The sequence below is a fragment of the Sprattus sprattus genome (assembly GCF_963457725.1).
Source record: "Sprattus sprattus genome assembly, chromosome: 6".
In the NCBI taxonomy this organism is placed as follows: Eukaryota; Metazoa; Chordata; class Actinopteri; order Clupeiformes; family Clupeidae; genus Sprattus; species Sprattus sprattus.
Window position 1 is genome coordinate 11922 of NC_137925.1, and position 27539 is coordinate 39460.

The window sequence follows — 27539 nt, forward strand, 5'->3', positions numbered from 1 at the left end:
GGAGAGAGAGAGGCTGCCTGGCAAGGTGTATGGGAGATCTGTTTGCTAAGTTTTAGTGTGTTTAGTACTGCTTGATTTCCAAGGCAATTGCAACCTTTTTGCAAATTTGGGGTGTATTCATAATATTGTTTATGAATACATCACAATATGGCTTTATTATATATTATGATCATAGTATTTGCACCATATAGATTTCTTACTTTTTGTTACTTCCGCTGTACCAGGAATGTGAGTGTGTCTGGAATGACACTGAGACTGATCCGCACATCAGTCAACGAGATGCTGGAAACTGATGATGACTATGTCAATATAGTTTCTGTGAGTACCAGTTTGAAGCTCACTCTGAAGAGAAATATAAGAGAAGTGTCTCTCTGAGTGTGTGTTTGTATGAGATGGGCAGAATAATCAAATATGGACATGACTTGAGCCTATCAGAAGGAACCCCTACCCTGCAGGAAATTAAGATGTGTTAGTTTCAGGTGTGACAGACAGAGTATATAAAGTATCTCAGTGGCCTCCCAGTTGACGCAGCAGAATCAGGATTTATCTTTCAGCTCCAAACTTCCCCAAATGACTATGTGACAATAATGAGTTTATGGATATTCATAAAGGAAATGGATTTTCTTTTTATTATTATTTTTTTTGTATCGATAAGCGGGGAATTAAATTCAAATCAATTCAATTAATTTTTTTTTATATAGTGCCATAACAATACAATTGCCTCTAGGTGCTTTACAGAGCCCAGAGCCTGAACCCCAGTTAGTGGGGCAAGAAAAAACTCCGTTAGGCTGGAAGAAACTTTAAGCAGAACCACTGCACATAATACATATTCCCCATAATGAATGAGTGTTTACTTATTTGTTATTTCTTGTAAAACATTTATCATAAATGTTTATGAGGTGAGCTATTTGTAAAAGAAACTTCATAGGCATTCCCTAATAAAGGAGCACATGCTGATCAACACCCGTCAATGAATGTCGTGTCACGCATGCTTTCAGAAGTACCAGTGTTGTTGCATGGACTGTTAAAAAGGTGTCTTATGTATAATGCAGTGTTTTAGGGTTAGGGTTAGAATACTTATGTTTTAGGGGTGCTCTTAGTGTCTGTCATTGCATTTCACATTCTATACTTTTAAGTGGAAAATGCCCTAAATGGGGGGAGCTGTGGCGCAAGCGGCAGCAGCCCTATACCATGAATGGGTTGGAATACCCATGGGGACCCGGTTCGAGTCCAACTCGCAGTCATTTTCCAATTCTTCTCCCGATCTTTCTCTAGCTCACTTCCTGTCTCTCTCTACTGTCCTATCCGATTAAAGGCAGAAAAGCCCAAAAATAAATCTTTAAAAAAAAAAGAAAATGCCCTAAATGCAGTTGCAGACTTTGACCTGTAGATGGTGCAACGAAAGCAAAAATAGTGCACCAAAATGTATTGATTTTAATGAATTTACCTTTCAGTTTACCTTTAACATGCATGTATGTTTGTTTGTGTGGGCGTGTGCCCTCTGTATCTAATATTGTGTACATTTACAAAAACTGTGCATTAAGAAACAAATAAAACGAAGGCCCTTCCAGTTACCTTATAGAAATTATCAATACTTCAAGTGTGTGTGTGTGTATCAAGTATTTTTCAGTGCTCTCAAAGCTGGATGGCATTTACTGCAGTATTCAAATTTCAAAACCACATGAAAGCTCTTAACAGCCAAACTAAAAAGTTTGACTTGCACTATTTTCATTCGCTTAACTCTATGAATGCAATGTTGTTGACCTTTGGCCATTGTCATTCCAATCCAATTTCTTTCTCCATTTCTCTCTCTTTATCACAATGTCAGGACAATTATAGTCCAACATACACATTAAGGATGTGTGTGTATTTGCGTTTGTTTTGAGTATGTGTGTATTAGAGAGACAGACCGAGGTAGTATCCTTCATATGATGTCTGTTTACTCTTGTGAGAGAGCCGTGTATGAAATCTTGTCAATCTTGTCAAAACTTGTCAATCTTCAAGGGAATGATTTGAGGATTAAGTTTGACATTTCTAATATAGCCCAGTGCCTTGCAAACTGTGACTCTTTCATTTAAACAGAGCAATGGTGAAGATTGTGAGCAGGTTTTATTAGGGAGGCTACTCTTACCAGAAATCTAGTAGAGAGATGTCAACATACAGTATGTTGTCCACCAAAGTCACTACATGGGCCCATTGGACTTTAGGACTATTCAATTTTTAAGTTCTGACTGGCATATGCATGCATCCTTCACTGTCACATTAGATTGGATTAGATTCAACTGTATTGTCATTGCACAGAGTACAAGTACTGAGACAATGAAATGTTATAAAAGTATTTTTTATGTATTGTGACATTTAATTTTTTCATTATAGCCATTTTATGCTTGTAATAAATACTTTCAATACTGAATACTTTCAATATTAATACATACTACTACAAGAAGTTGTTTTTAAGAAATGTGAGTATGAGTAAATCACAATAGTTAATACTGAAGAATGTTCCACTTGAATGATACATTTTGAAAAAAATCGTTCACATTTCTGACTAGTTTCAGGTGGAAAAGTTTGATGAATAAGGACTCACGTTTATTCCACAAAGGTAAGGTGACTGAGTTCAAAATGTATGTTTCTTACTTCTTTTCCTAAATCAATAACTAGAACTGGACGGCAGACCTATAATCCCACGTTAACTTCTGCTGCATCAGTACATTCTCTGCCCATATTAAACCACATACAAACGTTATCCATACCCAGAATACATAAACCCAACGCAAATCACACTAGAAGAAGTATTAATCAGGAAAATCTAATAAAGATACCAACCTTATCAGCACAGATTGAAACTTGCACGATACTAAAACTGGGCCTTATTAACATTTGGTCCTTAACATCAAAAGGTGCACTTATAAATGAGCTGATAACAGACAACAACATCCAAATACTTTTCCTAACTGAAACCTGGTTAAAACCCTAGCCCTAAATGAATCTACCCCTCCAAGTCATGTTAACTGCCACATCCCCCGCAGCACGGGACGTGGAGGTGGAGTTGCTACAACTTCGCTCGCTAATCTATGTATTTCCCCAAGACCTACATTTAAATTTGCATCGTTTGAAGTCCTTGTACTTCATCTTACGCAACCGAACTCAAAAGCCACTAACCCGGTCACTATTGTGACACTATATAGACCACCAGGTCCTTACACTGAATTTTTATCCGAATTTTCCGATTTCCTATCCGCCCTGATTGTAAATTCTGATAAAATCCTGATAGTGGGAGATTTTAATATCCACATGGATAATGAAAATAATACCTTTACAATTGCATTCCAATCATTGATAGACTCTATCGGGTTCTCACAACATGTTAACACACCAACTCATTGACCATTGTACCATTGACCTTGTATTAACACATGGCCTAGAAATTGACCGCCCTATAGTTCTACCCCAAAATACTACCTGATCACTTTCTGATCACCACCTAATTACATTCAACATGAAATTAGAAATCTGTCCAACATCGGAAATAACCCACTTCTACAGCAGTTGTCTATCCGACAGGACTACAGCTGAACTTATATCAAAACTACTTGTCGCCATCGCCTCAGCTCTTACCACTGGCAAAGTAAATGACATATTCACACCCCCACCTCATATCGATCTACTAACAGAAGGCGTCATACATGCGCTGCACTAAACCCTTGACGCTGTTGCACCACTAAAAAAGAGAATAAGAAAACAGAAAAAACAGGCCCCATGGTACACTGATCAGACTTGTGCACTTAAACAAACCACACGAAAATTAGAAAAAAAATGGTACTCCACCAAACTTGAGGTATTCCTCCTGGCATGGAAGCTCTCTGAGGCGAAATCAGCTTATTATTCTTCATTGATTGATAGTAATAAAAACAACCCAAAGTTCCTATTTAACACTATTTCTAGGCTAACAAAAAATCACAACACAATCGAACATTCTGTTCCCATAATCTTTAGTGGTAATGATTTCATGACCTTTTTCAATAATAAAATCCTTAAATTAAGAGATCAAATTCATAGACTCCTCCCCCTCTGTGAGCCCACACCCCCTTCCAAAATGCACCATGGCAACACCCCCTCAACCGGGTGCTCTCCTTGAATCCTTCGCACCCATCGACCTCCCTGAACTAAACTCCTTAATCCTCTCATCTAAATCACCGACGTGCATACTAGACCCTATCCCCACAAAACTACTTAAACATGCACTTCCCTTATTAAGTGAGACATTACTCAATGTAATGAATAATTCACTAATTTCAGGATACGTCCCACAATCATTCAAAATAGCAGTGATAAAACTCTCTCTCTCTCTCTCTCTCTCAAAAAACCTAACCTTGATCCCGATAATCTAACTATACACCCATATCTAACTTCCCTTTCTTGTCAAAAATAATTGAAAAACTAGTAGCTAAGCAACTGACTTCCTTTCTACAACAAAACAAAATTGAAGAAACCTTCCAATCTGGTTTTGGAGCAATCACAGCACTGAAACGGCCTTAGTCAAAGTCCTAAACGACCTACTAATCGCATCTGATCATGGATGCACCTCAATACTAGTTCTCTTAGACCTTAGTGCTGCTTTCGATACTATAGATCATCATATCCTGTTACAGAGACTTGAACATTACGTTGGCATCAAAGGCTGTGCCCTATCTTGGTTTAGATCTTACCTCTCTGACCGCCATCAATTTGTTCATGTCCATGAGAAGTCGCCAAATCACACCAGAGTTAGCTACGGTGTTCCACACGGCTCTCTCCTTGGACCACTGCTCTTTTCCCTTTATATGCTACCCTTAGGTGCTGTCATAAGGAAACATGGCATTAACTTCCACTGCTATGCTGATGACACCCAACTCTACCTATCCATGAAACCTGATGAAATTGTATATCTACCCAAGATAGAAGCTTGCCTCCATGATGTAAAATCTTGGATGGCTAACAACTTCCTGCTCCTCAACTCTGATAAAACTTAGGTTATGCTTGTAGGCCCCGATCAATTGAGAACTACACTATCTACTCATCTACCCACACTCAATGGTTTCCCAACACCCAACACTAACATCAAAAACCTTGGTGTGACTATCAACCAAGACCTCCTACTTGACTCACACGTAAAACAGATCTCAAAGACATCATTTTTTCATTTACGCAATATTGCCAAAATTAGAAAGGTCCTATCCCTCCAAGATACAGAAAAACTAATCCACGCATTTATTACTTCCTGCCTCATTTACTGTAATGCTCTCCTGTCCGGATGCAGCATCAACACAATTAAGAGCCTCCAACTTATACAGAATGCTGCTGCTCGCACACTCACCAGAACTAAAAAATATGAACACATCTCACCGGTACTCGCCTCTTTGCATTGGCTCCCCGTCAAAAGTGGAATCGATTTCAAAGTACTCCTGCTAACATATAAAGCCCTTAACGACCTGGCTCCAAACTACCTCATGGAATTAGTCGTCCCCTATTGCCCTCCAAGGCTGCTCCGTTCCCAGAGTGCAGGCCTCCTGGTAATTCCAAGAATATCAAAAACCACAATAGGAGGCAGAGGCTTTAGCTACCGAGCCCCCCTCCTCTGGAACAACCTCCCTGCCTCCATCCGAGATGCAGACACCTTACCTATATTCAAATCAAGGTTAAAGACATTCCTCTTTAGTGCGTCCTATAGCCAAAAGTAATTGCGTCGACAAACCTATCGATCGATCCATCGCTTCCTGTACAGCATACAACGCGTGTTGTGACCAGAGGCGGACAGAGTACACAGATTCCTTACTTGAGTAAAAGTACAGATACCCCTTTCTAAATTTTACTCAAGTACAAGTAAAAGTACTACAGTCAGATGTCTACTTAAGTAAAAGTACTAAAGTACTTGTTTTTAAAAGTACTTGAGTATCATGAGTACAAAAGTTCTAAATATTGCATTACTACTGCCACGGTGCTTACAGTACATTTATGTATAGAAATGTCCTACATGGAGTTATGAAAAATGTTTATGTTAATACCTTGGAGAATGTAAAAGGAATTTAAAGTAAAATCAAGTCATTTTCATCTTTTTACCATGTAGCTTTATTTAACATCTCACTTGCCTACAAGGCAATAGCACAATGGCAACGCTCTGACAAACCTCTGCTAGAGTTTTAATGGATTTTTGCATTCACATTTGAACCTGACTGCTAAACACACAGTATACTCAAGAAGATAAAAACAAATGCTCAGCTTACATATGTAATATCAGAAAAGAAAATTCAGCTAACAGTTGTATGTATGTGTGAGTTTCAGTTTTTTCATCAATCAAATCAATGAACCTAAACCAGCAAAGAAGGCAATATAGCAATGTTCTGGCACACCTCGGAACCTGACCGTGTTATACACGCAGCATAGCAAAGAGAAAATTATAATGATCAGCAATCAGCTGTGTTTAGGTAAGCGTACAAAGAAGGAACAATTCAGCTCATTTGAATGACAGTATTAAGCCCCTTCCTCTCACATTGACATACAGTCAAAGGCAGGAGAAAATGCTTTCAGCTGAATAACACCATTCTCACACATCTATGTGTGACAACTCTGTGTTTGTGTGTGTGTACTGTACTTCAGTTCAATCAAATGTCATGAAGTCCTTGTTCAAATTGAGAAGTTGGTTCTCAAAATTCTTGGTCTCCAACAGCTTCAGTTGCTTCGCCTTGAAGCCTGTTCCACCTTCTGATGGCCTCTTGCAGGCTGTTGAGATCAGTTGGCAGTATTCCTCCAGATGCGTCTCATGCCTTCTCTGTAAAACACAGTATAATATTTCAGTTTACACTATAAAAACTAATAAATATTAGAAAAGATACCCATCATATAGTCTACATAGCAGTATTATTAATTATGAAGTTCTGGTTGTTCATAATGTTCCAATGGCTCCAGACTAAATTTTTAATTGGTTTTACTGGTGCAACTAATTTTAATTTACGGGGACCAGCAAAGTATTTAGGTGCTTCTGACATTCTAACAAGTCCTGCAATATTAGGTTAGGCAAATACAAGACTTTGGGTAGCATATCTCTCATGTATTTAAATACAATTGAAGGCTACAGCAATTTATGTTATGGTACAACAAGACAGGTATAAGTACACTCAAGAGCATTCCCCCACTTAAATAGGCATTTCAGCCTTACAGTTCAACAAACAATATTGTAATCCTGTCTAGGCCAACTGAACTGTTACTTTTTAAAAAGCCAAATAGCCTCTTAGAGTAGACTAAACTGTAGGGATAGCTCTAGTTATTCGAGCTGAAATGTCCTGCTTGCAACTAGCATACCTTAAAACTGAACTAATTAGGCTTTTACTTTTGTATGGTAAAAAAAGACGTTTCATACTTGATCTTAGACTAGAAAAGATACACTGTATGTTCTTTCTATTTGTCAGGGGCATGTCAAAACATGAAGCTGAAAGGACTTCAGTTGATTGTCTGTGTTACACGATTAGCTTGCCTCGGCTATTGTCAGGCAAAAGTTAGCTATCTGAATGGCTAGCTACAGGTGGCAAATTGGCGGGTGCATGTGGCTTCGAAAAAAAGCTTAAAAAGCTGCATTATCGCATCTAGCCAATCATTTAGTGCACTTTTCTGTAGCTAGAATATAGCTTAGAAATGTAAGGAGTTGAATGTACGTACCTTGACATGTTTCCGCATGTTGGAGGATGAATTTTTGTAGGCGGTGTTGAAGTTCTGTTTTGGTAAACAGAGCAAACACTTGAAGCGAAAACTATCATAAACTTGTTAAAAATTTAAATAGGATGGCGAGGTGGGGCCACGGGTTAACACATTCCCGGGATGGCCCTGCTGCGTCTTCTTCCATTGTTTCGTTTCGTCCATGGATTCGTCTCTCATCTAATCTGACCATGGAGTTGACTTTGGCGGAAAGCTGAAGGTGATTGCTGATAGGCTGTCCCAATCAGTGGTGCCTGCAGAATCCAATCACGTTTGAGAGGGTTTTTTTTTTGTAGAAGTAACGGGTACTCACGGTTATGAATAGAAATGTAGCGGAGTAAAGAGTACAATATTTGCCTCTCAAATGTACTTGAGTAAAGTCATGAGTACTCCCCAAAAATGATACTCGAGTAAAGTACAGATCCCTCAAAATTGTACTTATGTACTGTACTCAAGTAAATGTACTCCGTTACTGTCCGGCTCTGGTTGTGACTGACACATTTACATTATTGCCACCACTGAAATGTTTCTCTGTCCCTACATCCATTACCCCTTGACAGCGTTTGTTGTACCGTAGCCAGGAGCCGTCTCAATCACTCATGCGCCAGCTTGTAAAAAGAAAGGTGTGCTGTGAGCTTCTTTTTGAGTGTGGTTTGGGCTGATCGATTCGTCGCTTCCTGTACAGCATACGGCGCGTGTTGTGACTGTCACATATACATTATTGCCACCACTGAAATGTCTTGCCTGTATCATGTATTTACCACCGGATGTCTGTATTCATACTATGTCCAGCGACCAAATGATGGCTGTGTCCAACCCCTGTTGTTTCCCTTCCCCTTCTGCCACACAACCCTCCCCCTTCCCCCCCTTCCCACCTTCCTAACTCCACCCGGCCGACCTCAAGCAATTGGGTCCCCCCTTATGTGACGTGGTTCTGCTTAAGGTTTCTTCCTGCCACAGGGAGTTTTTTCTTACCCCTGCTGCCATTGTGCATGCACTAAGGGGGTTTAGGCTCTGGGCTCTGTTAAGCGCCTAGAGGCAATTGTATTGTTATGGCGCTATGTAAATAAAATTGAATTGAATTGAATTAATTACCTCTTTGTTTACACCAATTTTACAAAAATATCCACTAGGCTTTGTATCCTTTGTTTATTACAGAAGGAAGGTTTTGCAAAAAGTTGCGATGAAATTGCCTGAGCAAGTGAAAGTTTCGATAAAAAGTTTCAAATTTTCCTCTTTGTAATTATAATTTAGTTTTTTGTTGAAAAATGACTCAAAACATTGACAAACATTCAATCATCAAGAACAAACAATTGAGAAATGGTCCTCTAAATAAACTTATATAAACCAATAAACCAAACAAAAGATTACCAGGAAGACTACAAACATTTTGCAAACCAGGTTTTAAGCCTGATTTATACTTGTGCTCAACCAAGTGCACCAGTTGGCATTACAAAGGACCATCAGTAAGACTTTATACTAAAATGTTATGAATGTCTCAGCCTTCACATGACGAAAAAAAACAGCCTGTGTTACTTTGATCTGGCTCGTCATCTGATGACCTGCCTGCTTTTCTGCCGTTCTCATTCTATGCTTATGAATCTGTTTTGCTATCCTTGTTATGATGTTGTTCAATTTCATATATTTATTTAAATGAGTCCAATTTCACGTTGTTGTATCAATTTCATATATTAATTTAAATGAGTCCAATTTCACGTCTTCCATTCTTCAACACTAGCTCCTACCTATGATACAAGCACATGTATATATGATTTATGTATATATGTATGTATGTGAGGAAGTGTATAAGCCCTATGTGTATGTGATTTATGAATGTATGCCTGTGAGTAAGTGTATAAGCTACTATGGATAACCTACATTTCCCTTGGGATTAATAAAGTATCCATCTATCTATCTATCTATCTATCTATCTACCTTAGCTTCAGACAGAAAGTAACGTAAATCTCCATACCAACAGCTCTTGAGGGTTTGGGAAATAATCAGATTTATTGCTTCCTTCATTATTCACAGCAAAATAAATAATGTTCATTACATTTCATAGATTTATGTGTCATGGTGATATTAACTGCTGTCAAGTGCACAAGATCCAAGAACACTGGAGAATGTCTTACTTTCTAAATGGCAAACATTTCTACAACTTGTCTGTGTGTGTGTGTGTGTGTGTGTGTGTGTGTGTGTGTGTGTGTGTGTGTGTGTGTAATGGGCCTCATTCTCGATCATTTTCTGAAGTTTCTCCTGAAATGTTTTCTTACACACGGAAGACCAACGTAAAGAAAGGCCTCCGCCTGATTCATGACGCCTGAAAATGTGTTCTTACGCAGACAAAGTATTCTCAGCTTTGCTCCCCCGAATGAGGATTCTGAAATTGAAAGCGCATTCTGGTGCACCTGGATTTGCATTCATACACGCTCGCCATCTCCTTATAAGGGAACGCAACTGTAGTGACGTGTGCAGTCAGAATCGACCGAATCCATGCGGAAGCAACTTGAATGCGACAGTCATGTCAAAGCGGAAAGCGAGCAGTGGTCAAATAAACGCAGACCTAACTTCACCGATGCAGAGGTGGAGGTACTCTTGCAGAATGTTGATGTGTCCAATCTATTCCACCATGGCTATATCCACGCAATTCAGTTTAGTGCTTATTGATTTATTCAGTTACAAGTGTTAGTGTAGTGCTTTTATTTATTTAAGGACATCACGATGCCTCGTAGAATCATGACTATGATGCAGGTTTCTAGAAGCATGAGAAAGATCTTATGTGCGTGTCATATGAAGAGCAATCAGACACTAGGATTTGTACTGACAAAAACACACACAACAGTAGAGCTGGATAGATGTAAAACTCACACACGCTTCTAAGGGGAAGGGTATGTCTGCAAGGAAAGGATTTAGGCTATTAGTTAGTATGCTTGCTAGGACCAGACAGAAACTCTCTACATTCATTTTAATTTCAGCATGTGATCATTGAAGATGATAAAAGGTAATAACACCTGTAAGAAATGAAGGAAGTGTCTTTGTTTTTGATGCAGCAATCTGTATTCCAGTAAAGTAAAGTAACGAAGCACGTGGAACATACTCCGATTCAGCGGTGTAGGTCTGAACTAAAAGCATCTTCAATTCTAGCCATATATACTGTTTAAGACACCTCACAGGCTTCTACTGTAAATCAGCTAGGCTTCAAATGCAAATAGGTCTGGCAACCTTTTGTTGTTTTGTTTGATAATCAAGTTTCTCTGACTTAGATGTTTCTCAATGACCTCCCCCATTCCAATACTATGATTCATTGCAGTCACTCACACCTCAGTTTGCTTCCTGACCCCAGGTGTCTGAGCAAATCCAGTGTGGGGACCTTCCCTTTGTTACCATGATAAGATGACCATTATGGATAGCAACTGTAATTTCATCATAATGAGGACGGCAAACTCACTGTTTGACATGATGCTGTTCTAGACCAAAAGCACTGAAGTACTGGAGACCTACCATGCAGAACAGAGTTTATACTGCTGAAGTACTGGAGACCTACCATGCAGAACAGAGTTTATACTGCTGGAGTACTGGAGACCTACCATGCAGAACAGAGTTTATACTGCTGAAGTACTGGAGACCTACCATGCAGAACAGAGTTTATACTGCTGAAGTACTGGAGACCTACCATGCAGAACAGAGTTTATACTGCTGGAGTACTGGAGACCTACCATGCAGAACAGAGTTTATACTGCTGAGAAAGTAGGCGGACCATTATGCAAATACAACCATTATGGGGATTCTATAAAAAAGGATCAGCACACCAAGACCTGATTCATTTCTGCGTATAAGCTCATCTGACACTGAGAGAAAATGGGAAGTTCGTCATCTATCCCTAAAGGTATCAGTTTACTAGTCACTGTTCATTTTGATTTGATTGAATTTTGTTCTGCATATTACTAGACATTTTGGTAAAAAAAAGAGACATTCAGAAGCTTTATGTTTTTTTTAAAGAACTGTTTCCAACAATCGTCTGTGTGAGTAGGTTGAGAGTATGAAGTGTTAGCCATAGACATCCATAGCTATGATGTTGAGAAGACTGAGTATTCTTGCTGTTTCACACGTATAAAAATGTATGTTTTTGATATTTTTAATAGTTTGTTCCACAAGATATGGGTATTTGTCATAAAGTTACAACCATATAGCAAAATATGAGGTAAACTTGTTGTTCCATTGTTTAGTTAAAAATGAACAATAACTTCTCCCCTTCTCTACAAATTGAGCTTTATCTTCTAAATGTGCAATTGGAGCAAATCTAACATCAAATCTAAATAACACTGCAACAGTTTAGCAACTTAAAAAAAACTATAGCAGCCCATAAATTACTGAGGTAAATGTGTTACCATAAATGTGATACAGTGTGTTTGTTGATATGAAGTATTTTTTTTATAGGTGAACCCCTGAGAATCGTGCTGATTGGAAAGACTGGAGTGGGGAAGAGTGCTGTCGGGAATACCACTCTGGGGAGAGAAGTGTTCCCTTCAGAGTCTTCTGCTAATTCTGTCACAGACACTTGTGACAGAAGGAGTATGCTTAAGCCCAGACAGATCGAAGTGATTGACACACCTGGTATATTAGACACTGACAGAGATGCAGAAGATATTAAAAAAGAGATAATGAAGTGCATTAAATACTCATGTCCAGGGCCCCATGCATTCCTGCTGGTGATTCAGGTGGGCCGCTTCACTAAGGAGGAGCAGAATGCAGTCAGGGCCTTACAGGAGCTCTTTGGGGAAAAGGCTGCAGACTACATGATGGTGCTGTTCACTCGTGGTGATGAACTTGTGGGTAAGACTATCAGTGACTACGTGAGCAAAGGTCACCCCAAACTGAGGGAAGTGATACAGAGCTGTGGTGGAAGATACCATTTATTTAACAACCACAGCACTCGCCGCACTCAGGTTGTTGAGCTAATAAAGAAAATTGATGAGATGGTGGCATCAAATGGAGGAAGTTACTTCACTGAGGATATGTTCAAAGAGACACAGAGGGTCATGACAGAAAGAGAGCTACCCTGGAACTCATCTGAGTTAGACAAGTATCTTTCTTTCTTATCTCTCCTGTTGACAAGGGTGGAAATCTTTCAAAGGGTTCTTGATGAAGACTTTGAATGAAGATAATTTGATCAGCAAGTGTTTCTGTGACATGGTTGGGCATCTTAGGTGGTTATCGAAAGGTATTGTGATATTGATTTAAGACTATGGTTATCCAGTTACTGAAAAAACCTTCCCAGAAGTCTGACATTGTTCTGCAATATCTAATAAAATGTTTCATAGCTGATTCAATTTTCCTGATTATATTTGATGGATTACTTTGTAGTATGGGAGTGTGTTTAAATATTTTAAACATGTTTATGATGAATCAGGTGGTGTTTTGGTATCAACATATTCAATTGAGCTTATAATGACTGTGAAATACCTTAACAAGAAAATAGTTTGCTTGTTTGAAACAAGAGTTTCATATGTAACCAATACTCAGCTCTATATTTAGATTTAAAAAAAAATCTTTTTTGTCCATGTAATGCATTTTCTTCCATGTATATTGAATACATTCTTCAAATAATGCTGACTTTACTTGTTCTCTCAGTGCTACGTCCCACTGTCAACAGCACATCCAATGTAGCATGTAATATCATGTTCTGGATTGTGTAGCCAACAAGCCTTTTGAATGGTAATGACTGCCTGAGACAAGTCGTTAGAAGCGTTTTAATTGCATTGATTTGACAAGATTAACACTTTCGCTACCTTACCAAAATACACAGCAACTAAGCATTTCAAGAGACAAAATGTGTGGGCAGAGTCTTACTGTCAATACATGTATATGTACTTAATGGATATGTTGATAAGTGTAGTGGCAAAACTCAGTTTTTTCCTATAACCCCTTCTGTGGTTTCCACCTGGGGAGTGTGCAGGTCTGTCTGACTCAGAACCAGTTCCCTTCAACAACTCCAATACAGTCGGTTTACCGTTGTGTTTTCCCTCTGTTTTATTGTAACAAAAAATAAACAAGACCCTTTAATTCATTCGGTCCAGGGTTAGGCCAAGGCTCCCGGTTGAGAAAGCTGCAGCACCCACCCTCACCATCTGGAGAGGGTGCACACTATCCAAACACAAATAAAAAAAATCTATAGATTATGTACTTGTGAGGAAGGACTCAATATCCTTAGCAAGAGATCTCTCCCTTTTGCGGTACTTCGAAGAGAGTCTCCTCAGTGTCCATTAAAGAACTTCTCTCTTCATCAACATTGACCAAAACATTTTCAATATCAGCCATTGAGTTAGTGCTTTTTAGTGTGGTTTGCATGCACTCATCTGTCTCATCAGCACTAGATGTCTCATCACCCACTGACTTTTCCACAGTGTCTTGATCTTCATTAAACCTTTTGTCCTGCGGCACATCATCCTCCACTGCTGTGGTCTGGGCATGACTTGTTTCTGCTGCCTCACCATCCGTGGCTACACCAGCTTTAGCATAATCCCTTCTTTTCTGTTGCACCTTGCACTATCAGGGTCTTTTCGTGTTTCAGGACATGCTTTTAAGACATATCCCATTTGCCCACATCCAAAACATTTCATCGTGTTTGTCATAACATAGATTACATTAAAGTTATCAACTTTAAGGTCAGATCTAATTCATGATTTTTGTATCATGTAAACAGAAGGTCCGAAGGACACTAGTTGCTTCAAAAGCGGTGGTTCATTGGCGAAACTAATTTACTATTCCGTTAAAGGGTCTCAACCAAAACCTCATCATTGATGAAGAGTGGCACATTAGGGTAACTTTTCTGAAGGTGTTGACAAGGGCAGGACGGATATATGGTCGCCATTCATTTCAACCACATAATTTGCCATTTCCACCGATCTCAGAAAAATAACAGTGGCATTGTTCATTCATGCCAAAGTTAAATATTCACATGGCCAATTATCTCCTCAATTGCAAGACTGCAGTCCCCAACGCTGGCAGTTGATGCTACTTTAACAGCATGACGCTGTGTAAGAAAACTTAAGTCATCCATCCATCCATCCATTCATGGGGCACTCCCAGGTAGGCAATATATGATCTATCCCTACTCTATGTACTAGAAATTAAAGCACAAAACAAGAAAACTAAAACACAGAAAACAAATAAGCAAAGAAATAGAAAAAAGATGCAGCAAAAAGCAAAAATTTTCGTGGCACAGCGGTCACGCTCCACACTTACAACACATCCTTCCCCACTCAGTCACCTCAGTCCATGTGCGCAGAGAGGGAGGTACAAAGAGATAGAGAGAGAAAGCAAGAGGTTGGTCATTGTTTGTTTGTTTGTCTGTTTGCTCACAATGGCCTCCCCCATTCCCATACTATGATTAATTGCAGTCACTCACACCTCCGTTCCTGACCACAGGTGTCTGAGCAAATCCAGTGTGGGGACCTTTCCTTTGTTACCATGATAAGATTACCATTTTGGAAAGCAGCTGCTGATTATGAATCTCATGTTCACTCACAGGATATATATGTGTACTGTAATCATAATGAGGAAGGCAAACTTACTGTTTGACATGATGCTGTTATAGACCAAGAGCACTTCTGTGTTCTAAAACAATCGCCAGGATGCACTGCTGAAGTACTGGAGTTCTACCGTGCAGAACAGAGTTTATACTGCTGAGGAAGTAGGCGGACCATTATGCAAATACAACCATTATTGGGATTCTATAAAAAAGGATCAGCACACCAAGACCTGTTTCATACGATATGTGTGTGGAGCTTCATCTGACACTGAGAGAAAATGGGAGGTTCTACATCTATCCCTAAAGGTATAATTTTACTATTCACTGTTCATTTTGATTTGATAAAAAAAAATTCCGCAAAATACTACAATTTTTTTTACAAAATACAGTCATTCAGAAGATTAATGTTTTTTTTTAAAGAACTGTTTCCAACAACCGTCTGTGGAGGTTGAGAGAATGAGGTATAAGCCATAGGCATCCATAGCTATGATGTTGAGAAGACTGAGTATTCTTGCTGTTCCACACATACAAAAATATGTGTATATGTCATAAAGTTACAACCATATAGCAAAATCTGAGGTAAACTTGTTGTTCCATTGTTTAGTTAAAAATGAACAATAACTTCTCCGCTTCTCTTGAACTTTATCTTCTAAATGTGCAATTGGAGCAAATCTAACATCAGATCTAAATAACACAGTTAAGCACCATACTATACTATAGCAGCCCATATATTACTGGGGTAAATGTGATACAGTGTGTGTGCTGTTATGATGATGTAGTATATATATATAAAATATATATATATTTATATATATATATATATATATATATATATATATATATATATATAAATATATAATTTACACAGAAAATATACTGTGTATATATTTTATTGAGGTAAATGTGATACAGTGTGTATGTTGATATGGTGTATTTGGTTTATAGGTGAACCCCTGAGAATCGTGCTGATTGGAAAGACTGGAGTGGGGAAGAGTGCTGTGGGGAACACCATTCTGGGGAGAAAAGAGTTTACCTCAGAGTCTTCGGCTAATTATGTCACAGACACTTGTGACAGAAGGAGTTTGCTTTATCCCAGACAGATTGAAGTGATTGATACACCTGGTATATTAGACACTGACAGAGATGCAGAAGATATTAAAAGAGAGATAGTGAAGTGCATTAAATACTCATGTCCAGGGCCCCACATATTGTACCTGCTGGTGATGCAGCTGGGCCGCTTCACTAAGGAGGAGCAGAATGCAGTCAGGGCCTTACAGGAGCTCTTTGGGGAAAAGGCTGCAGACGACATGATGGTGGTGTTCACTCGTGGTGATGAACTTGTGGGTAAGACTATCAGTGACTACGTGAGCAAAGGTCACCCCAAACTGAAGGAAGTGATACAGAGCTGTGGTGGACGATACCATTTATTTAACAACCGCAGCAGTGACCGCGCTCAGGTTGCTGAGCTGGTAAAGAAAATAGATGAGATGATGGCATCAAACAGGGGAGGTTACTTCGCTGAGGAGATGTACTCAGAGACACAGAGGGTCATGACAGAAAGAGAGCTAACCTGGAACTGACCTGAGTTAGACAGCTATCTAACTTTCTTATCTCTCCTGTTGACCAGGGTGGAAGGCTTTCAAAGGGTTCTTGATGAAGACTGAAGATAAATTGATCATCAAGTGATTATGTTACATGGTTAGGCATAAGAAGTTAGGCATGTTTCACAGCTGATTACATTTTCATGATTTCACATTGAAGATTTTTTTGTTGCACGAGTGTGTGTTTGAATATTTTGTTTAAGGAAACTTGTTGTCGGTGAACCAGGTGGTATTTTGGTATCCAAATGTTCCATTGAGCTTATGATTACTGTGAAATAAAGTTTCATAAAACTTAAAGTGATTATAGTTTGCTTGTTTGACACAAGCGTTTCATTTTAGAATTTCCTCAATCTATTTTTGTCCATGCAATGCTTTACTTCCATCTACTATATTGAATACATTCTTAAAAAAATACTTAGTACTTGTTCTCTCAGTGCTACTTACCACTTCCAACAGCACATCCAGCTACATAATGTAGCATGTAGCATCATGTTCCGGATTGTTTAGCCAACAAGCCTTTTGCACCCAAATGGCCGCCTGAGACCAGTTATTTGAAGCGTAATTGCTCGATGTTTGCATTTTATTTGCATTAATTTGACAAGATTGACACTTTCGCTACCTACCAAAATACCGTAAATCCTCAAATTGTGGCCGGGGCATGTATTTACTTAGGCTGCACAGCGCACCGGCCTTTATTTGGGGCAGGCTTGTATAAGGGGCAGGCCTTTATTTCTTACTAATCTTCTGTTATAGAATTGTAGTATTTAAATAATGGGCATAATTGCAGTAGGCTAATATAATTAATTGCATATGCGTTCAACACTGCCTGCTCATCGCCTAGCGCTTTATGTGCGGTGTCAACGTAAAAATAAACATTGGAGTTATGGTATCCACTGTCAGTCACAGAGGAAAAGATTTCCAAAGCCTTGATTTTAATCATTTTTCTAGACACTCTATTATGCTTATCGCGGACTGAAAAAAATGTATTCAACGAGCTGGTTTGATGTCCAGCCTAACTTTCTTTCTACCTCCACCTGCTAGTTGTAGCCTATCACATTCGTCTCGGGTCAATGTCAAATTTCTTTGCTGCTTTTTCTCCCGAATGTTCTTCAGCAATCAGCATACACCATCTCTTTGAATTTAATATCAAAGTTACGTAAGTCTACTACTGCTTTATGATCCCTTCTGAAAAAAGTTACCTAGCCAACTAAAACATTACAGATAAACAAATTAGCCAACAATATTATATAATATAATATTAAACATGAGGAGAACATGTATTTGTGAAATGCATTCAACTAAATTGTGATGTCTACTTTGAGCCGACGGACTGATGCTGGTAGGCTACAGTAATATAGGCTACTTTATTTTACCCCCGGCTTGTATTCGGGGCCTGGCCTTTATTTGTCCGTATGGACCACGACCCCGGCTACTATCTGGGGCCCGGCTTTAATTGTCTAGTCTTTAATAGTCTTTATTTGAGGATTTACGGTACACAGCAACTGAGAATTTTAAGAGACAAAGTAAGTGGATAGAGTTTGACTAATGGATATGGTGATGAGTGTAGTGGCAACACTCAGTTTTTTCCTATAACCCCATCTAGGGAGTGGGGGTGCAGGTCTGTCTGACTCGCAGCCAGTTCCCTTGAATAAATCGATGGTTATGTATATAACCACGGTTCTATGAGTTCCGGATGACCGCCAGAGGCGGTGCTTACAGCACATGGATGTTATCACACGGTACGTGCAGGTCGAGACTTAATAACAACAAAGTCAAACGTGACCTGGGTGACGTCACCCGGTGACCCCGTGACAGGGGTTAAAACACCGGTGGACCCAGGAAACTATCTCTTGGCAAGTCTTCTCGCATAGACTCCCGAGTGACTGCCAGCTCTGGCGGTCATCCGGAACTCATAGAACCGTGGTTATATACATAACCATCGTTCTATATCGTTCCTACTGACCGCCAGAGGCGGTGCTTACAGCACATGGATGACCAATACCAACAAAGTCACGAGGAGTGCCTACCCGTACCCACCGTTGCTGGGACGGGCCAGGAACAACCGCCAGCGGGAAAGGATTATGAGGGACAACATTAATCCTGTAAACCCGCGTGAACGTGCAGCTGGACGCCCAGGAGGCAGCGCTGCAAATGTCCGAGAGGGGTACGCCCCTCAGCGAAGCACGGGAGGCCGCCATACCACGAGTGGAGTGCGCCCGGACATCCCGAGGAACCGCGGAGCCACTGTGCCCGTAGGCATGCCGTAGGGCCTACACTATCCACTTGGACAGTCTCTGCCTAGAGAGTGCCAGGCCCCTCCTCGGTCCGGTGTGGCACAGGAACAGGCCATCACTCAGACGGAAGCCCTCAGTACGAGACACGTACATCCTTAGGGCACGAACAGGGCATAAGGTTCTGACCTCTCCCCCTGATCTGCTGCAACGCAGACAGGCTGGGAGACTGATTAACAAAGCCGGAAGAGAGGGTCTTCGGCAGGAAGAGGGGTTAGGCCACAGAGTGACCCCACTGTCGCCGGGGTGCCACTGCAGGCAGTCCCCATTAACCGACAGCGCGTGCAATTCCCCAACGCGCTTGGCAGATGTAATAGCCAGAAGGAACGCCGTCTTCATGGAGAGCCCTGCAACATCTGCTGTCAGCAAGGGCTCAAATGGCGCACCGCAGAGGGCCTGCAGCACCAAGGCAGATCCCAGGTGGGCACCCGGGCCCGCCGGGGGGGGGCCTCAGACGGAGAGCGCCCCGGAGGAAGCGAGCCACCAGAGGAAGGGATCCCACAGTACGTCCGTCAACCCTGGCATGATGTGCAGGGATGGCAGCAGCGTACACCTTGATGGTGGAAGGTGCCAGACCTTTGTCAAACAGTGACTGGAGGAACCGCAGAATGGTAGGCAGGGGGCAGCGTGTAGGCTCCACGCCCAGCGCCAGGCACCGATCGGAGAATAGCCTCCACCGGTTGGCGTAGAGTGCATTGGTGGAGGGCGCCCTCGAGCTGGCAATCGTGTTGACCACCGCCAGCTCGCAAAGCCCTAGTAAGGGGTCTGGCCCCTCAAGGGCCAACCCAGAGCTGTATCCGGGCCGGATCCGGGTGCCAGATCTGGCCCCCCGGCTGAGACAGAAGATCCTGCGTCATCAGCAGGCACCAGGGGTCTCCGTTCAAAAGCTGTAGCAGCTGAGGAAACCACACTCTCCCCGGCCATCGAGGAGCCACCAGCAGAAGCGAATGACGGTCCACCATAACTCTGTGGAGAGTCTACGCAAACAGTGGTAGCGGGGGAAACGCATAAAGCAGTCGTCGCGGCCACGCGTGTGCCAGTGCGTCCTTGCCCAGGAGACTGGGGCCGTGGAGACTGAACCACAAGGGGCAGTGTGTCGATTCCTGGCAAGCAAAGAGGTCCACCTCTGCCCTGCCAAAGCGGTCCCAGATGGCGAGGACCACCGCTGGGTTGAGCCGCCACTCCCCGGGATCGGGGCCCCGCCGGGACAGCAGATCCGCTGCACTGTTGGCGGCCCCTGGCAAATACGGGGCCCAGAAGCTCAAGAGACGACGATGGGCCCACTGCAGCAGACGCTGGGCCACCCTCAAGCACTGGAGGGACTTGGTGCCACCCTGGTGGTTGATGTAGTACACCACCGTGCAATTGTCGGACCTCACCAAAACGTGTCTGCCGGCCAGGCCCGTGAGGAAGCGTTGCGGGCCGAGAAAGACAGCCTGCAGCTCCACACATTGATGTGTTGCTGCCGCTGCAGAGAATTCCAGCGGCCTCTGGCCGTCCGGCACTGCCAGACCGCACCCCATCCTTCCAGGGAGGCGTCCGTGGTGACGACCTCCCGCCGGGAAGGGACGGCAGCCAGGGGACACCCTGCAGGAGGTAAGCCCTCTGCCTGCAGGGACGGAGGAGCTTGTCGCAGGTTTAGGAGACCTAGACCAGCCTGTGCCCGTGCAAGGCAGGGTGGAGGCGGAGGTCGTTCAGCCACCTCTGGAGCGGGCGCAGTTCCAGCAGCCCTAGCAGAACCAGAGAAGAGGCAGCGGTCAGCATGCCGAGGAGGCGTTGGAAGGACCTGAGGGAGAGTGACCTGCCACACCGGTGGATGCCGGCGATCCTGGCCGGAGAGACAGTAGTCCTCAACGACCTTGAGTCCAGGTGGATACCGAGAAACAGAGACTCCTGGCTTGGAACCAACAAACTCTTCTTCAGGTTGACGCTGAGCCCCAGCTCCGCAACATGCGAGAGCACATGTGCGACATCGGAGCGGGCCTAGGCCTCCGACCGGGAGCAGCACCCTTCTCCAGGAGGCTGAATATCTCTTGCCGGAGGACGAGGGCCTTCTCCGGGCAGGCCACGGTGGTGGTCCGGACCCCTTGGAATCTCGGCGGTCGGCGAGCTGGCGCAGACCGGCATACTGTTCCCGTGCCTGGACGACTTGAATGCTCCTGTCCAGGGCCTGTTGCGCGGCTTGGCCAACAACTCCCCAGGGACAACAGGGAGAGAGCGCAGGACCCTCCTGTCCGGCTCCGCCAGCGGCGACTGGGCTAACCAAATTTGGCGGCGGGCGAGGGTCAAGAAGGACATGAGCCTTCCAAGTTCTCGCGCTGAATAGGCGAAGGCCTGGAGCGCAGCCTCGCAGAGCTCCTGAGAGCCCATGGCCGCCCCCTGAGATGTTTGGGCGAGGGCCAACAATAGGTGGGACGTGGAGTTGTTAAGGCGTCCCACCCGCGCCGCCGTGTCATAGCTCCGGACAAGCAGATCATCTGTTATGCGCCACTGAGCGCGGGGGCACCTAGCGTCGGGGCGCAGAGATTGTGACAGATTGTGAGGCGGTGGCGTGCGCGCGGGCTGCCGGTCAGCCGCAGGGGTACCACCGTCCGCCGGAGGTGGAAGGCGAGCCAACAGGGCCTTCATCTCCTCCAAGTCAGCAGACATTCTGCGGACCTTCGCCGCCAAAGGGACCGAGCGCGACTCATGCGCCTTGAAGGCGGGGCGTGAGGCCACCCCATGGCGCCTGCTGGCACTGTCGCTGCAGTAGACACGGCTCCCTGCCCCGCCGGGGTCAGGGAAGCTTCCTGTGGCGCAGCCACCAGCGCAACCCTGGCAGTCCGTGCCTCCATGCTGAGGCACATGCAGTCAGCGCAGGCCAGGTCGGTCAAGCCCTGCTGTAAGTGGCCGAGACCCAGACAGGAGGGGCACCGCGATGCCCGTCTTCCATCCTGAGATTCACCCGGCAGCTCACGCAGCAGTGAAGATACTCCATGTCAACCAGTCAGGCGAAGGCACCGGACAGGACAAGCTGACAAGAGAGGGCAGGGGCGAGAGCACCCCAACAGTATTTCTTGTCTTAATATAAAAAGACAACCAAAGCCACAAGGCACCCAGGGGCGAGAGCACCACCACAGTATTTTTAGTCTTAACTAAAAAAGACAACCAAGGCCACAAGACACCCAGGGCGAGAGCACCACCACAGTATTTTTAGTCTTCATAAACGCAGCAGTGAGGATACTCCATGTCAACCAGTCAGGCGAAGGCACCGGACAGGACAAGCTGACGAGAGAGGACAGGGGCGAGAGCACTCCAACAGTATTTCTTGTCTTAATCTAAAAAGACAACCAAAGCCACAAGGCACCCGGGGGCGAGAGCACCACCACAGTATTTTTTAGTCTCAATACATAAGACAAAAAACAAAGAGATAAACAAGGCACAAGACACCCAGGGGCGAGAGCACCCCAACAGTATTTTTAGTTTTAATATAAAAAGACAACCAAGGCCACAAGGCACCCAGGGGCGAGAGCACCCCAACAGTATTTCTTGTCTTAACTATAAAAAGACAACCAAGGCCACAAAACACCCAGGGGCGTGAGCACCCCACCAATGTTATTAGTAGTTTACAAAAAACAACAAGGGTCAACAGGCTAGGCTAGACTAAGCCTGCAAGCAACCAAATCAGAATCAATATAATGATTACAAAGTCTACGTTATCAATAGTCACCGCCATGAAAGAGCTAGGCGACAACAAAACACAGGGCGAGCACACCCCAACAATTTTGTTAGGTTCGTTATCAATGACTAACACAAAATAATACAGGGCATCTCATGCACTGTAATGAAAGAGCTAGACGACACAGAACACAGGGCGAGCACACCCCAACAGTATTTCTTGTCTTAATATAAAAAGACAACCAAAGTCAGAATCAATATAATGATAACAAAGTCTACGTTATCAATAGTCACCGCAATGAAAGAGCTAGGGCACAGCTAAGGTAAACTTAGTTAATAAGAAGGCAGCCACTTGCCCGTAGGAAAATGCAGCCTGCCTATAGCGTTTAACACAAGCCAACAGGAGTAAAAACCCTATCCCGTCTAAGAGCGGACACACTCGCTTTTAACGCCACAGTTAACAGTTCCGCAAACATACCTGCTTTAGAACTGACATTTCGCGTAGAACGTAGCTTTAACAGTTACCCAACAGTAGGTCGCGACAGGAGTAAATCCTGTTCGTTTACTTAATTGAATGCTTATGGCGAGAACGCCGCTTGCATCTTCATCATAACAACGGTACAAAACCAACTATGCGAGGATTTCCATCTCGCTTAACAAGAAGTTTTAATTATCAGCTATAAGGCGAGAAACACCTGTAGCCTTCTGAGCGTGACACAAGCCGACAGGGGCAAGTAGGCTAGAACGCCGCTTGCCTCTTCAAAACAACGACGGTACAAAAGCAAACTATGCGAGGGTTTCCATCTCGTTTAACAAGTGGTTTTAAATATCAGTCGTGAGGCGAGAACATCTATACTGACTGCCGTACCTCATCGTGACAGACAAAGTAGGGAACTGTTATGCGAGGAACTTCAAACCAAGAAGGCTACAACAAGGATACCGAACACAGGAGCGAGCACACCCCGATAGTCAGCGGTAGCACAGCTAAGGTAAACTTAGTTAATAAGAAGGGCAGCCCACAGGCAAACCAAGAAGGCTACAAACAGGTAACTACAAGGCAACAAAAGGGGCGCCGGGCGCCACCGAATATCGCTAATAAATCAACAGCAGCGAGAAACACCGCTAAAAACAAACTGGTAAGAAAACAACCTTACCTCCAATTCAACGCCAAGGCGGCCTCCCGCGGCGAGAGACACACCACTTCGGAAGGGCCAGCAGCCAGCCCCAACGAGCGAGAGCACTCTTTAAAGGCGGCACAACGGCGAAATAAACAGTGAAAATAAATATAATCCAGATGACCAAAACGCAGTCTCTTGGGGGGTGAAATCACGGCCCCAACCAAAAGGTAACGAAACTTCGGCGCTTCAGTCTACAAACCATCTCCAAACCTGCAAACGCAAATGCGAGAAGATAAAAGAGATAGTTTCCTGGGTCCACCGGTGTTTTAACCCCTGTCACGGGGTCACCGGGTGACGTCACCCAGGTCACGTTTGACTTTGTTGTTATTAAGTCTCGACCTGCACGTACCGTGTGATAACATCCATGTGCTGTAAGCACCGCCTCTGGCGGTCAGTAGGAATGATACAGAACCAATACAGTTGCATTCCCCGCTGCGTTTTCCAACTGTCTTATTGTAACAAAAAAAACGTAAATTAATTCAGTCCAGGGTTAGGCCAAGGCTCCCAGTTGAGAAGGCTGTAGTCCGTGGCTATGTCTGACCGAACTGTCTGAGCTGGCTGAGTTGGCTGCGTTTGACCAAACTGGCTGAGATATGGCTTTGTCACCCGCCTTCCTCCCCCATATGTGCAATTCAGACCAATTTATAGTCCAGCACCCACCCTCACCACCCGTAGAGGGTGCACACTTTCCAAAGACAAATACAAAAAAGTAATAGATTATGAAAATAAAAATAAACTTAAATGCGGCTCCTATAATAAGGTAAAGTATTTTCACAGGCATTAGCATTTGCGAGCAAAGATAGATAGATAGATAGATGGATACTTTATTGATCCCGAGGGAAATTAAGGTCATCCAGTAGCTTACACTTACAAACAAACATGAATAACAATAAATACAAAAATCACAATAAATACAAAAACAATACACATAGGGAGAACATGTACACATGGGGGTGGGGTGTTTACCTATAACATATACATATAACAATGTGCTTTTCATGTGACAGGGCTGTAATTAGTGGAAAGTAGTACAAAAGTGTTCCTGTGCATGTGTGGATAGTGCAAAGAGTCCTGTGCTTGTGTGTGTGGGGATAGTGTACAGTGATATAAATACTTAAAGGAAAGGCAGTCCAAGGGGCTAGTGTAGCCAGTAAAAAAAGTAGAAAATGTAGAAAATGTAGAAAAAGGAAGGAAAAAGGAAGGAAAAAAAAAAGGTCACGCTATAAGACAGAGAAAATGTGATAAATAGACAAGAAGATACACCAAGGACATGGACTGAAGTCACGTTACAGCTATGAGCTCTCATGTGTTTCTAAAACACATTATATCAATTCTCTAGACACAAATGGGAAAAATATTTTTCTAGAATTTCATATATGTTGCAAAGGCAATGCAAGGCAAGGTAATTGTATTTATTTTAAAGAAATTGAATGAATGAAAAGTAGAATTCCTTCAATCAGATAACAAAAAGCATCTGAGAACTGTTAGGTCTAAAGTCTAGATTTGAAACTGGCTAAGTCGGACTCGCACACACACACACACACACACACACACACACACACACACACACACACACACACACACACACACACACACACACACACACACACACACACACACACACACACACACACACACACACACACACACACACACACACACACACACACACACACACACACACACACACACACACACACAGTGGCGTTTCTACATTAGGGGCAGGTGGGCAGATACTACTAGAGTCTACCGGGTTTTGATTCGCAAAAGTTGATTCGCGAAAGTTTGATTCACCAAAGTTGCCTGAGAGAAACGTCTATCACAGAAAAACGATGCTTTATGTCAATTTTATCAAATGTTGTCTCAGTTTTCATCGTTTTCCTGTGATGGACGTTTCTCTCAGGCAACTTTGGCAAATCAAACTTTCGCGAATCAACTTTCGCGAATCAAAACTCGGTAGACTCTAGTAGTATCTGCCGTAGACTCTGCAGTATCGAGCGTATTGAAAATAGGGCCAAGTGATAACGAGGTGTGACTTTTTCCACTACAATGTTTTTGGGATGCAAATATATCACTCTTTTGAACACATAATGTTTTGGGAAGAGAAACTTTTTATTTTGCTGGGTCTAGCAAACCTGCCGGACTACTTTCGGTTTGACCAAAACTGGACGAGAACTCTGCTCACAGGACGCTGTCGGGGGTAAGTGATTCATGATTGCATGACACTGGTGACGGGGAAGCTATTCAGATTCATGTCTTAAAAACCGAACTATCCCTTTAAGCAAAGAACCGTGGAGCCAACTTCCTTTTTAAGTGATCTGCATTGGTGAGTCAAAACTGAGCTGAAGGAGATCGTTTTGTTTAATAAATTATGCAAGTTATTGAAGCTATGTGTCTGTCTAATCTTTTTACTTTAATGCTATATTATATTGCGTACCATGTTGGCGCTCTGAGATTATTTGGAACGAAGAGTGCGTTTAAAATATAATGCAATATTATTATTAATATTATTATAGGCAACATCTTTGTGTCGTGCTGAGCGGTAAAGCATGTGACATGTATTTGAAATAGGATGTCTGCTCCCTGCTGGCACTCAAAATGCAGCCCATAGTATACCTGACTGGTCTATATATGTAGGCCTACTGTTATAATAATCAGCTACCTCTATTTTTGTAATGTGATATGACATCATATAAATTTGCCCCACCAGAAATTTCAGGCTAAAATCGCCACTGCACACACACACACACACACACACACACACACACACACATGCTGTTTATGTCAGTGTATTACAGCAGCCACACACTTACCTACATCAGGAAGGTCAGCATGAGAGTCTCACGAACAGTGTGTGTGAGGGCAATTAGCATGAGCTAAAGTGATCTGAGTGTGTGTGTTTGATGGCAGTTTGCGTTATTGCGTAATGTCTCTTTGCCCCATGTTTTGCATATGCATAGGGCAAGAGAGGTCGTTCGACAGCCAAAGGAAGAGACTACCCTATGGAGGACAGCAACAGCTGTTCTGATGTTGAATGAGGAGGACTCCATCTTGGATTGAAGGCCAATGTGGGTCGTCTGGCCTCCAGCCCATAGTACAGGATCATGTGCACTGTGTGGGGAGCAACAAAATATACTTGATGCAGATCAGAAGGATGCTGTGGATCACCATGCATGTGTTAATGCAGATACATTTGCAATGCAGACCACAGCATCAGGAGCTGGGTCCTTCTTGAGTATGCTCTTAAGTGATCAGCATTTCCTTTGGGCTCACTAAAAGCCTTTGTTAAGTGACATTATATTGTATTATATGTCATATGTCATGGAAACTGGGACATCGTTTTATGACATCATGAACAAGGACTGTAAAAAACGTTTGCAGAAACAACCAAACTGTGACACTACAACAGACATTTACGTTTTAGCATGTATCTCAGAAATAACATGCACTTATATCGATCTGCATCGCAAATTTGACTTTTTACATGCCAATCTTTTTTCTAGCTACTCTTTTCACACTGTCTGGAAAAACCTACTTTTAACAGATTGTCTGA

At 42.9% G+C, this 27539-nt stretch overlaps 2 protein-coding genes across 2 annotated transcripts; both read left to right on the forward strand.

Moving 5' to 3' along the window:
• Positions 1-11586: 11586 nt before the first annotated feature.
• Positions 11587-12887, forward strand: LOC308366530 (GTPase IMAP family member 7-like; the record flags this gene model as incomplete). Its single annotated transcript, XM_080840248.1, has 2 exons — positions 11587-11614; positions 12166-12887. The coding sequence occupies 2 exons, from the start codon at positions 11587-11589 to the stop codon at positions 12885-12887; spliced, it is 750 nt and encodes a 249-aa protein (XP_080696374.1).
• Positions 12888-15537: 2650 nt separating this feature from the next.
• LOC308366531 (GTPase IMAP family member 7-like) lies at positions 15538-19116 on the forward strand (the record flags this gene model as incomplete). Its single annotated transcript, XM_080840249.1, has 3 exons — positions 15538-15565; positions 16205-16806; positions 18985-19116. 3 exons carry the CDS (start codon positions 15538-15540, stop codon positions 19114-19116), a joined length of 762 nt encoding a protein of 253 aa, XP_080696375.1.
• Positions 19117-27539: the final 8423 nt, after the last annotated feature.